Consider the following 11,980-nt stretch of genomic DNA (forward strand, 5'->3'; position numbering starts at 1 on the left):
TACTGGAGAGTTAGAAAAGGGTGATAGAAAAGGGTAGGTACTATTCAATTTTTATACTTATGTGGTGAGATTGGTGTATGGCAGTGGCGTAACTATAGATCCCCCCAGAGCCTCGAAGAAATAAAAAATATATTTAAAACTTTATTTTATATTGTCTGGGGTTGATAGTTAAATTTTTAGTGCCAAATTGGTGTAAACTGTAACCCCAGGCATGTATTCTTTAAAAATTTTCCCGTACCCTTCCTTGCCCGGGGAGGGGGTGTCGCTCCCCCAAGCCCTCCCACCCACCTCCCCTACGAAGCATACCCCTAGTTAGTCACTGGTGTATGGGATGAGGCAAAAATCAAGCGAATACATTTCATTTTCATAAATGGATAGTTTATTTACAAGATGTTATAAGTGGAATTCATAAATTATATGCATAAAACAGTCGTTTTTGTCGTCACACATTTCACGTTGATTCGTTTCGGCCGCCATGTGCAATTTTGTCGGCGGATTTGTGGGGAAGAATCGATCCCATGTCATTCGCATAGCATAAACACACGCTTCAAATGTCTCTGTGACCTTTTCATCCGTCACTTGTTCACTTGCCATTTCACAGTGTTTTAAAGATTGCTTGTTTTGAGTAAGTGGCCTATCCTTGGTTAACTATGTTGTTCCTCAGATTTAAATTTTCGAATGCTTTCAACTTGGTCTTTTCCTTTAGATTTTCACTGGCTATTTTTGTGTATGCATCCTCCACGGTGGTCACATTCTGTAATGCAAAGATAATGGTTATGAGCAATGATTGCATAGAACGATCTTTCATGTTCTCGAAGGTTTGCGACTGTTCTGTCACGGTGAGTCGAGAACCTCCGATAACCCCCTCCCTCCTCAGTACATCCAACCCATGGTACATACGTCACTAATCTGTAATGTGACGTCGTGTAATGGCGGGAACCTCCGAAAATCTTTAGGCCAGTTAATTCAAACATAATATTACAATATTCAAATATTTATTCATGAAAAATGACGTTTTTATCTCGACAATTTTTCAATAAACTTTGATGTTATCAAATTTGTTGTTATAATTTTCTATTATTCTCCTTCCTTTTAGTGATCGCTTCGCCGCCATCGGGTTTTAGTGGTCATGTTTTGCATTAATCCCCATATTTAATTTTAAATTCTGACTTTATATCGAGGTATAGTTCCAATCATAATAAAAGTGTTAGAATATTGCATCGTCATCTTGTTTTGAGTTATGCTGACATGAAAGCCAATCGGAAAGGGGGTAAAAATTGGTTGGCAAAATCTTACCAGGACAAGATTACAAAAAATATGGCGATTTTATAAAAACAGTAAAATTGCTATAAAATTATCCGCGTGGAGCACTTAGTACTTCCATTATGCCGGAATTACACGGTTATATTTCACGTTCAAGCCCATTGATCATTTCAGCTTTACTTTTCAATGAGGGAAAATGATTACTTAAGCCATCATTTTCTATATCATACGGTCCTGTATCTGTATCATACTTGAGGCGCCTTGATGTTCGTTTTAATGAAGCTCAATGGCGTCGCCTAAACGAGCGTTTGTTGTTGTGCTCTGATTGGCTGCTGATGTATGCCACGTGCTTGTTCAGTGATGGAATACGCTGCGGTATCAAACGATGGAAAAAGGATATTACCCGCATCATTGCATCCCTCCCTGAAAATGATGACGTCCCAGAGTCTCCATTAGCCAATGCCGACCTGCCGTGAAAAATGGTCGCGGCAATCGGCCTATAGCGTCAATTATTTCATTTTATCTGTCATTTTTAATAACTTTATAGACTGGTTTTACCTCAGGCAATTGTGATCTAAAACCATCTGCTGATGATTTGATTATCGGGTCTTCAATATTTCAACCAACTGCAAAAGTATATGGGCATGGATAATTATGTATTTTAATGAGACATAATTACGGTTTGCAGTTTCATGATCCCATCCCAGGAGATTCGGCCTGGCGTTGCGAGGATACAATACAGCTCCCGTACCTACTCGGCTACAATCGTTCGAATGCTACTAATTAGTAGTGTCATTTCCCATTTCACATTTTCGGCGGAGAAATGAGCTAAGAGCATGCCCCCTCTGGCGGAGTAATCGGAAACCTACTGACGAGTACGACGAGTGCAATCATACTCGTCCGAGAAGTCGTGCATTCCTCGCCCTCTCGAAATTTTATGCCCGGAAATCGATTTTGACGCTATTCTGTCTCTTCAAATCCAGATAAAAATAAGTAAAAATTAGTAATTTCGGAAAAAAATACTGTGCAAAGCGAGAATTTCACAACTTATAAAATTTAATGATGTCTAATGTTTCTATTATCAATTTAGTGATTTTTTTTCCTTGAAATTGCGCTGAAATCTAAAAAAATTACAAAACAACCTTTTCGAAGAACCATTGCAAATAAGCATCAGGTACTCTTTTTTTCTTCTGACATCTTTACTTTCTTTATTTTTACACGATATTTTTTTTACTCTGGCTATGTTGTAAATAAAGCAAATCAATGAAAACATAGAATTTTATTTTAGCAAAAAAATCATGGTTCAACTAATCCGTCTTTTTTATTGCACCTTTCATAAACACCCTTCGCGATGGATGCGAGCGTTGTGTGGGCCTCCTAAGGTCGGGGCCCTCGGCGATCGCCGACCAGCCCACACCGCCACTGTCTCCTCAGAAAGCGACTCTCTCGGTGAATACACATTCGATCCATCGCCAGCCGAATGATGCAATATGGCTGCGAGTTTGGGAAATTGCGCTTTGAAGCACTCTCTCCATTTATCTGCAACATAGTATTGCGTCTCCGCTACTCCTCGGCCTCGCGTCGTTCGTTGTTGTTTATATTCTTTCGAGCGATTCCGTCTCTCAATGAAAAGTTCTCCCGGAACAGGATGAGACGTCACCAACTCATGAAAAGGGGGCAGTGGCAACTTTTGCGTTTTCTTATTTTAAAGCTGCGAAATATCTTCCAAGGAAGCCTTTCGGGCTTCCAGCCGGGTGGTATCTCTCCATTCTGCCGGCGTTTCGGAACTCGAGTCGTGTTCCATTCTCAGGGCTGTTGGATGACTACATAGTAAAGATGATCAGCCCTGAAGATGGAACGCGACTCGAGTTCCGAAACGTCGGCATAATGGAGAGATACCACCCGGCTGGAATCCCGAATAGCCTTCTTTGACTACATTCGCCGGGAAAGCATCAGATCTTACTGCGAAAAATGTCATGGCAGGCGAAATATCCCCGAGATATCAGGGTAATAGAGTCATCACCCTAAGGAAGATTGCATATTACTTACGCCCTCGAAACGTTGGAAGAAATGAACCCTTGGAGCCGATGGTAAACCCGAGAACTCTTGGCAATAACGGACGGCAAATTTCGTGTTTATTTATTATCAATTTGTGAGAGGATGGCTGAATGGGGAGGGCATTCGTGTTTCACCGTAACTTGTCAATTCCTTCCGAATCTGCCGAATTCATTTTTAATTTTGGTTCTGATTGAAAGATAAACAGTGTGAATGATTGGGGTGTGACGCCTTATGGTGCGGAAACGTTGACATGTTGGAAGGTGGAACGCGCGGACGAGAGAAGACTGGAGGCATTCGAGATGTGGGTGTGAAGGAGAATGGAGAAGGCGCAGTGGACGGAGAGGAGGAGGAACGACGAAGTGCTGGACATGGTGGGTGGGTGAGGAGAGGCAGATTCTAGATGAGATGCGGAGGAGACAGAAGGTGTGGATGGAGGGGGAGTACTGAGCGGGGAGGGGATGTTGAAAATAGTGTTAGATTAAGGTGGAATGATGGGTAAACGAGGGAGAGGAAGGAAAGAGAATAAGATTTATAGATAGAATGAAAGGGAGTAGGCATTATTGTGTATTGAATTGAGAAGTACATTAAGGTGGGGGAGACTGCCAGAATACTTTTAAGTAGTACTCCATGGAAACCTACCTAGATCGGTGGCATACTTAAATGGTCAGTGTGAACGAGTGATATGGGAAGGTTTTTTTGATTTTTATACTCACATTGTTCATAAATTTGTCGAGGTCTTGGAACAAATCCGGCGATATCTTCTTCCTGTAGATGCTGTCGTTTTTCCCTCCGTTTTCTTGGGCGAGTGGATTTTTCGCGAGCACTTTGTGCGTCCCGTCTCCTTTGCGAAAAGTCCTCCTCACGACCATGTCGTCGGAGGCGGTTCGCAAGTCTTTGGCCCACCCGATGCTCGCCATCAGATCGATGAGCTGCGTGGTGAGGCTCGCGTCCCTGTAGCCGAATTCTGCAGCTCTGTAGTCGTACGGGAACGCGTGGTGGTAGTTGTGCCAACCCTCTCCCATTGTCAGTTTGGCAATGGCGTAGTTCTCCACGGGAACGATGTCCCTGCGGACGAGAAAAGAAATCGGAGTGCTGTGTTTATCATTTATTGCGAAGGGTCGCGTGGGTGTGGTGGGTTTGTTTCAACAGCTGGAGGGTGAGAGAGCACTAATAAAAGTTCCACCAGATGGGCTGGGGCATCCTCTAAGCATGCAGGCCTTCAGTGGTCACAAATAAATCAGTGTTCGATTGAAATTCGGGGGAAAAGTCGTCAAACGGCCTAAAATAGTATTGTCAAAGTTTCAACACAATTGTGAGACGTTAAAGCTTGCCTCATTTAGGGTAAATTTGGAAAAAAATTATTTATAGCAAAAAATCGAAGTTTTTCCTTCATTAAATGAAAATCACTTGTTATATTAACTTAAATATTTTTCTTCTAATAACAATCTTTATCATATTGAAGTTATTTTCAATGTGCAAAAACTCTTCTCGTGATACCGCGCGGGTAAGATTATGTAAGAGCGCCGACGTTTCGGGTACCGACTCGTTACCCATTCTCACGGCTACTGAATGAAAGTTTTGAAGTGACCGTTGAAGCTCAGCATTAGGAGGGGCCGGATTGGTCGAGATCCGATTGTTGTCGCGGAGGACCAGCGTAGACTTAGCTCTGGCAATCATAAATCAATTAAGAGTTCTATTCCAAGAGCTGCTGATCGAAAATCCGGTGTCCCTGTTTACATTACTATTCTCAAGTCTTATTAAAATTTTATATTTTATTTGTCTTAATTCTTATTGCAATTTATTTTCTATTTTCAACGCATATTTTTGATGAAACTGATAGATTTGGGTTTATGTAGTATTTTTAATGTGCCAAGTTTATTTTGTGCTGCATACCCTCCAGGATGACTCAAAATGTTTGGACACAACAGCATATCGAAGTTCTTTTACATCCCTCATTGTGGGCACCATGTATTTTAACGGACGAGTGTCCTAATACTCACTTGTCATAAGGCCTGTTTCCGTAAATGTGAGCAAAGCTGTTGACAGTCCATGTCCCATGAAGGAGAAACACGTAGCGAAAGAAGTAGGCTACGAAGAGAGAATTCCAGATGTCCTCTTTCCAAAAGAAGTAGGGCGCTAGGGTTGGGATCATGATTGCAAACAGCAAATACAGCGTCTTGTAGTACCTAAGGAGAAGAGTCGGAGAAATTTCTTTTACTTTCTTTCTTTTCTAAGTCTATGATGCGTGTCCATTAGATTCATGATATGCTCAATCGAAAACTGACATTATAGGTTGAACGCCATTGGTGATGACGATCGCAAAATGCATAATATCGTATGGGTAGGTTATTACTAAGGCTACCCTAGCAGCATGATGACATATCTTTAACTCACAAAAAATAACACAGGTGATATCAATACGTCTACAAATTTTACATTTTTTATCACCAGAGTGATATGTATTTTATTTTGATCTATAACTTTATGATACTACTTAAATGCCAAAAAATTCAAATCTTTATTTCTTCAATGTCTGAAAACCGCCTCAGTACGCTGCTATGATAAATATCAACTGTCCAAAGTTTGGCCAGTCCCGATTACTTTAGCGGCATCGGCATATTTTCTTCATCATAGCGGGGATAATAAATGTTGATTCAAGAGGCTGTTATTTGATATCGTTCTTCAACATTTGTAATGTTATCAACTTTTAAATTCCAAAATAATATGTAAATGATACCACTTTTTTATAATCAAAAGGATGGGGAAATACTCGAAGTAATATTGATGCTACTAAAATGATTTCTTTTTTTACATAAAAATGTCGTATCTGATACTTGGGACGACTCATTTCCCCTAAGTAATAGTGTTTTCAAAATGCTTGGTAATTATAAAAGGGGTCGGTACTTATTGTTAGGCTATAGAGGTCAATACAGGATTTTCACCAACTTCTTCAGGAACATGACATTTCTATCTGCTTAGGTGACTTAGTCTACTTGGGTCTGGTGGGTGGTACTTACGGGTAACATACAAGAGATTAAAAAAATGAACGGTTATGATCACGAGGGTTAGGGACGCATTCAAGGTGACGTATCTGTTAAATTCGCCAGTTTACGCGCTGGGCGACACATTTGTTTTCAGGTGGGATGTCCGAAGGCGATTTCGAAATGCTAATTTCATTGCTGTTGAATTATTGAATTTTTAAGTTAAAGCTAAGTTATTAACTCTCGAATTTGAAGTTTGCATTTATCTTATGTTAATTGCGACGAAAATAGATTTCGAAGGTTAACGTATGGTTATTTTTTTAAATTAATGAAAAACTAGCTTTCAACACGACATTTACTTTTAATTTTAATTTTTAATCAGTCATTTTTTTAACACTAGCATGCTTACACCAATCCTTGTACCCTATTATGCCCGAGTGGGTCAGTTTGACGCCAAATATCACCATGTTTGCATATTTTACTCAAAATATTTTATTCCTTCTCAGTTTATTTATTAATATCGTTTAGAAAATATTTGGGAGGGTAGTATAAAATTTAATTGGATGAAAAATATTAAAATTGCAGTTGTTAAACAATTTCTATGGTGTTATGGGAAACTAACTTCCACAAATTTGTGAATATCTATCACTTTTCTTTTGACGGGTTTGGGAGGCACAATGAATTTCAGTGGAATCAGGTTAAAAACTAATTACAGTAACATTTTGACAAAAAATCAGTATAAAACGCACCATTACATTGAATACAAAGGAAAAGTAAAAAGCCTTCACATGGATTTCATAGTCTGGGTCAAAATGATCCATCCGGGCACGGTAGGTATAAGTGATGAGAAAAAAATAATAGTATCAGGCCTAACTTTAGCACAGTGTTAAACCAAACTAAATAATTAAAAGTCATGAAATATGAGTCTAAATTTTTCTTCCTTTCAAAGTAATGAACATAAATATTCTCTTTTGGTTGAAATTGACGCAGCCGGGCATTCCAGTGTTAAATTACTTCCGGAGCGCTTTACTCACTTCTTCTGGAACATGACGATTCCGTCCGCCTCGAGGTCGCTCATGTCGATGCCCTTGCCTTTCTCGATCACTTTGGGATGCTTCCTGGACATGAGCCAGCCCATATGCGAGAAGAAAAAGCCGCGGATGGCGTTGTGCGGGTCAGCGTCCGTGTCGCTGTACTTGTGGTGCTGCCGGTGGTCCCGCACCCAAATGTACATGCAATTCTGAAAGAAAAACGTGAAATAAACGAAACGTTTATTTCTTATTGCGTGTGATTATTTGTCCCAAAAATTAACGATAAGACAAATCCAACTACCTACGTGTATAAAAAGTATGACCTTCCCGAAGTCTCCAACATTTTTGTAAATACGTTTAGTAGTTAACAATTTTTCTATCGGGTTGATGTAAGTGTGGCGGTCATTTTATTCAGCCTACGAATTGTCAACTGTTTCACCAATTTGTAAATAATATTATGGAAGTATAGCGGTGAGTTACTGTGAAGTTTTAATTGGAATATTTGTATATTTCGCCATTTTCTACGTTTTTTCAACACGTACAACTGCATAACCATAAGGCCTCGAAGAATTTATGAAATTCTTTCTAAAAAATCGTTGAAACCGCGATTTTAAAAGGTGTTGTCGAAATGGAGAATATTGATTACGACGTATTCTTAAATTTTCGCGAATGGCATCAGTTTAATCTCTCAGTATTACCCACTGTCAGGAGACCCTGAAAATAAGGCCTAGACCCAAAAATGAACGTCTTTCCGAACTTTCTATTAGTGATAGTAACGGGTGTTTGCAAATCTAGTCCTTCTGAATGTTAACGCACTCGAGACTGCCCCGGTTTATTCTATGTGTGCGTCAAGAAAAAGCCTCTTCTTCATAAGGCTACGTCGTCAATCGTATTACGACTATTTGGGTTCTGTAAACTAAAAACAGAAGTAATAAGTAATTTTTGAAAATTAATTTTCAAAAAACTTGTAATTTTTTACGCTAACTAAATTATTACGATTAAATGAAAACGTACCGAAAGTGAAATGTTATAAGTTAGGAAAAAGTGCCGTACTGATTTACCTACGTCTTGCTTTGCAAAAGAATCCGATCCAAGTCATTTTCTAAAGTGTAGAGTTTTTCGTGGATGCTCGATGCCGTGCATAAGTTTGGAGATGGGAAAGTTTTGCTCGAAAAATGAAGGCAACCTGCCGCCGTCCTCCTGCCTCTTCTGTCCCTTGCGTGTAACCATTGCAAGTAGCGTGGGGCAAAGACTAAAGAAGAATACGAAGTTTATTGTTTGGCAGAACAAAAATATTTTTGAACAAATCTTTCAAACTGGGTAGAATTTCACAGCGACTATATTTTGGGATTCCCGAAACACACTTTAAAATTTTTAGTGTTCGCAAAAATGCTTATTTTTTGATTCCGAGGTGAAATTCGTAATCAGCGATCTATTCTCAGCGAAACAGCGATCTATCCAGCGATCAGCGATAGTTTTTGAGACATAGATTTCCGAAGTAAATTTTTTGTTGGCTATGATTTTTTTGTCGCAAACTAGTTTTCCTCTTTTAATTATAAAGATCATGTGTGAATAATCCATTTTTCAAGAGACGCTGGTGGATTTATAGCGAAGCCACATAGAAGCGTGAACAATCTGCCTGAATCATTTGATTAAAAATATTGATTTTTATGTTTTTTAATTCAATGCATTTCATGAATAACTTAGCTCATTAAATCAAAGCATACGCTCGTCTCTGGGAGCGCTGCAAGCCATCTACTGCACTAAGAAAGGGTCCCTCGGATCGCGAATACTCACTTGTCCTGCGACCGTTTGAAGGATGTTGAGGATGAGACGAAGCTGCCACGAGGCCTTGTAAGCCTTGTGCGAATACAACCTGTGAGCCCCCATCAACACCCCCTGAGCACTCGCCACCAGGATGAAAAAACCTGCGAACAAAAGGAGGCGAAGAGAATGTAATTAATGAACGATTAATTCATTTGACTCGAGAACATGCCAATATTATTAAGCATATCGAAATTATACGCGTAATGGATATGAGTATCGACAAAACAAAATGTGTGTATGGGAGCAGCAGGATCTTATCCTGGAGGGAGGGCAACAAATAGGATACTTTGAAGAGTACAAATTGTGTCTGGGGATAAAAAGTGCTGAAAACAAAAACGATGCAGGTTTCTTTGTATATTTTCCTTTGCTGCATCAAGTAAAGATGCAGCAAAAACAAAAGACAATTGCGCTTTTGAATAACTTCTTATGGGAACAGAAAATATCCAATGAAAATGAAAACACATTTTTGAAAACGTAGTAACTTTCGGCTGTGAAGTATGACCACAAACGGAAAAATCAGATAACCTACCATTGAGCAAAGATATTGTGGTCTTGACTTACCTCAATACGATAATGTACTTTATTAAAAATGATACTAATCAACTCCTAATTCTGCTAACCAAACCCTAATTTATCTACCAAAGGATGAAGTTCGCCATGAAAAAATATTTGACTTATCCCGGCTAGGTCAAATATTTTTTCATGGTGAACTTCACCCTTTGGTGTATTTAACTTTGCACCCGTGCGCGTGACTGCGTACAAAGTCACTTGTTCCTGCAGTACTTCCTAATTTATCCAACAGCATTTGTAATAATGATTTTTAGATAGATTGAAAGGGAGTAGGCCTTATTATAAAGTAAAGAGACTGCCAGTATACTTCTTAAGTGCTCCATGGAAACCTGCATTAATCGGTTGATTACTTAAGTAACAATAGTGATGGTCTGTGGTAGACACTCACTCCATAGGTTTGTCCATATTTTGGCGCTGGTGAGGGCCAGGTAGAGTCCGTAGAATGCGGCGACGTGCAAGTAGATGAAGCCGATCACGTTCTTCCACACGATTTCCCGCTTGAAGTCCGGATCCGTGCCCAACTTCTCCAACTGCACCACCTTCTCCTCAACCACGATCTGCTCCTGAACCGTCCGTATCTTCGAGTCCACCGTCATGGTGCGTGCGTGCCTCTGTCGTCCACTCTCTCTCCTGTGACACTGAGTGGCGGTCCGTCCGTCGCCCACACCTGCGTCCCCACTTTATATCGCGCGCCCGCCGTTGAGCGTTTGTGACTCAGAAGTGCCTCCTCCACCCGCGTGCTTTATACTCTCTCTCTCTCTCTCGTAGGGTTAAGGGAGATGCTAATCGCGCCCACTCTTTCACAACGGGCGACTTATGAATGAATTATGTCCACCGCTTACTAATGCCTCACCTTTCCTCACAGTTTCTAATTATATCAAATAATGGTAATAAAGTATAGTTCTCCATTTGTGATTGCCTGCTTAATTTAACGTTATATTAAATAAATTGCGATGGTCGGTGGCGTAACATGGTGTCTTTGATAACATCTTTGATATATTAGAGTTATTTATGAAACATCAATTATCATATCAACATTGCAATGGCACGAAAGAATCGTATATGCATCGATCTTCATTTCCTAACTCTTTTTTCTTGGCGCACTAGCGCTAACCATCGTAATTTCGGCAGTGTTAGGTACCTACTAAGGCCTACGATGGTAACTCTGCGCGTTTACACGACGTTTTGAGGTTACGTGAGGTTTCGTTAAATAACTCTAATATATCAAAGATATATGGCAACGATTGAAGACATTATTGAGCAGGTAATGGAAGGACGTAAGGGGAAAGTATTTTCTGATGTTATATTTAGCAAATGATATCGGATATTCTATACTATACCAGTTTTTATGTATTTCCTTATTTCCAGGTTAACCCATAATAATGTATTCTTACATTAATCTTCACAGATGATGGAAAATAACAAACACACAAAAAATGTTAACCAATTAAATCGTTGTATACAGGATTTCACGATAAAAATTCGCAAGAAATAACTATAAGATTAAGATGAGGACATGGAGAAATCAATACTTGTGCCGAATTAAGCCGAAATATAAGAGCAATATGTATTGTCTTTAATGCGTGAATATTCGTGAATGTTTTGTCATATTCTCTCGAAGAATCTAGATTCTTAAAGGCTTCACGGACTGTTATGACTAGTTTTCGTATACCTCATCATTCTGGATATCTGGGAGTTGAAGACATAATTTGCTCTATGGTAATCAAAAACAAACAGGTAGGATTTGTATAGTTATGACGGGATCCCTTAAAATTTACTAATAAAGGAGATAGGAACGATATAAATAGGAATTGATAATTTTGTAGAGGAATAAGGCATTGTTGGAGGATCCTATGTCGTGCAAGAGTTTTCAAATTTGGAGAGGAATACATTTTTACAAAAATACAATACCAACCGGCTGTCTTTGAAGTATCGGCAAAGTGATGCATAACGAATTCTGGAAATGTTATGGATTCAACGAGTCAATTTTTGTATCGACACAAAAATCGTTCATTGTTTCGAGAACTCTCTCCCCATTTCTTATGGCCATAAGATGAGTATTGTATGGAATGAAGTAGTTGAGGAAGTCATTGAGAAATTTCAGAGCAGCAGGGTCTTGCCTTATATTCAGCCCCCGCGATAAATAATGCAGAATATTTTATTTCTGAGTGAATGATTTTTCCCCAATTTAAATATTGTGTTATAAAATATCAAGTCGTGTAATAATGTGAGGAGGTATTTTCATATGAA

The 11,980-nt window shown here is 39.3% G+C and overlaps 1 protein-coding gene across 1 annotated transcript; it reads right to left on the reverse strand.

Moving 5' to 3' along the window:
• Nucleotides 1-356: 356 nt before the first annotated feature.
• Nucleotides 357-10,442, reverse strand: LOC124156993 (acyl-CoA Delta-9 desaturase-like). The gene is made up of 6 exons (XM_046531443.1): nucleotides 10,119-10,442; nucleotides 9,131-9,261; nucleotides 7,337-7,542; nucleotides 5,322-5,507; nucleotides 4,035-4,386; nucleotides 357-754 (listed from the first exon to the last, which is right to left on the reverse strand). Exons 1-6 carry the CDS (start codon nucleotides 10,324-10,326, stop codon nucleotides 635-637), a joined length of 1,203 nt encoding a protein of 400 aa, XP_046387399.1. The 5' UTR covers nucleotides 10,327-10,442; the 3' UTR covers nucleotides 357-634.
• Between the last annotated feature and the right edge of the window lie 1,538 nt (nucleotides 10,443-11,980).

Source organism: Ischnura elegans, chromosome 4 (assembly GCF_921293095.1).
Source record: "Ischnura elegans chromosome 4, ioIscEleg1.1, whole genome shotgun sequence".
Classification (NCBI taxonomy): Eukaryota; Metazoa; Arthropoda; class Insecta; order Odonata; family Coenagrionidae; genus Ischnura; species Ischnura elegans.

Excerpts from the sequence above, each read along its gene's own strand:
- LOC124156993 (XM_046531443.1), bottom strand. The coding sequence starts at position 10,326 with ATGACGGTGGACTCGAAGATACGGACGGTTCAGGAGCAGATCGTGGTT. Across the intron at positions 4,387-5,321 it reads GGAAACAGGCCTTATGACAA|GGACATCGTTCCCGTGGAGA; the intron begins GTGAGTATTAGG and ends TCTCGTCCGCAG. Across the intron at positions 755-4,034 it reads TCGACAAATTTATGAACAAT|AATGTGACCACCGTGGAGGA; the intron begins GTGAGTATAAAA and ends TTTGCATTACAG.